Raw genomic sequence first — 942 nt, 5'->3', positions numbered from 1 at the left:
CTTTGTCACTTACCAGGTATGGCCTTTGTATTCTTTGCCTCTCTGGGCCTTACTTTCTGAACTATAAAATGAAGATGATATCTGGCTTACAGGGTTGGGTATAGGGTTCAATGAGATAGTAGATGTCAAGGTACTCATAAAATGAACACCATTATAAGAACTGAGATCTAGAGTTGTGCTCAGAACCTTGAACATTTTCTCTGGTTGTCTGAAAAAATTAAAAAGTCCTTCACTTCCCTGCATGGTTTCTTTGACACTCTACCTTCCTCGTTCCCCCTGTAGGTTTGCGAGAAAACAGGAGACACCCTGCCTCCTACCTGGTCCATGGTGGTAAAGCTCTGAACTTGGCCTTTAGAGCCTGGACAAAGAAAGAAGTAAATATACTTATTTCTCTATCTACTTTAGAGGTCTGCTGTCAGTAGGGACTGGCTTTGGGAAGATCTTCTGGGGAGGTAGAAGATACCAGGGAGGTTTGTGGGCTCCTGGCATTAGAGTAGAGGACAGAAGAGTATTAAGAAAGAAAAACTTCACCTGTAATTTTAACACTCACACAGGGAATTAACATGCGGGTATATTTTGTTTTGTTTTTTTGTAATATGCATTTTTAAAACATGATTTCTATCACCCTGTACATATAATTTTGTATCTGAATTGATTGCTTTATCTTAATTTTTCTGTGTCACCAAGTTCTCCAGAAACATTGATAGTTACATGATATTCTTTTGCTGGGATGTACCATCCTTACCTAACCACTTGTTTATTGTTGCTTCCTTTTTATTTATTTATTTGGGGAATAGTTCTAGAAAATCATGCAGTAAATATCTATTTGCATTAGTCTTTGTCCTTCATTTCTTGATTGTTTCTTCAGGATAGATTCCTAGAAGAGCAATTGCTAAATCAAAGTATATGAAAAATTTAAGACTCTTGATGCATGCTGCCAAA

At 37.3% G+C, this 942-nt stretch overlaps 1 protein-coding gene across 4 annotated transcripts in view; it reads left to right on the top strand.

Annotated features, from left to right (window-relative positions):
* Positions 1 to 942, top strand: part of PHF8 (PHD finger protein 8) — a 103,202-nt gene that overhangs the window by 53,288 nt on the left and 48,972 nt on the right. For all 4 annotated transcript variants that reach the window (XM_010845879.1, XM_010845878.1, XM_010845877.1 and 1 more), the window contains exon 10: positions 283 to 374. In XM_010845879.1, the coding sequence (XP_010844181.1) occupies positions 283 to 374 (92 nt within the window). The remainder of the gene's footprint in view (positions 1 to 282; positions 375 to 942) is intronic.

The sequence above is a fragment of the Bison bison genome, unplaced genomic scaffold (assembly GCF_000754665.1).
Source record: "Bison bison bison isolate TAMUID 2011002044 unplaced genomic scaffold, Bison_UMD1.0 scf7180017864227, whole genome shotgun sequence".
Classification (NCBI taxonomy): Eukaryota; Metazoa; Chordata; class Mammalia; order Artiodactyla; family Bovidae; genus Bison; species Bison bison.
This window is presented reverse-complemented; position numbering and strand designations above follow the sequence as displayed.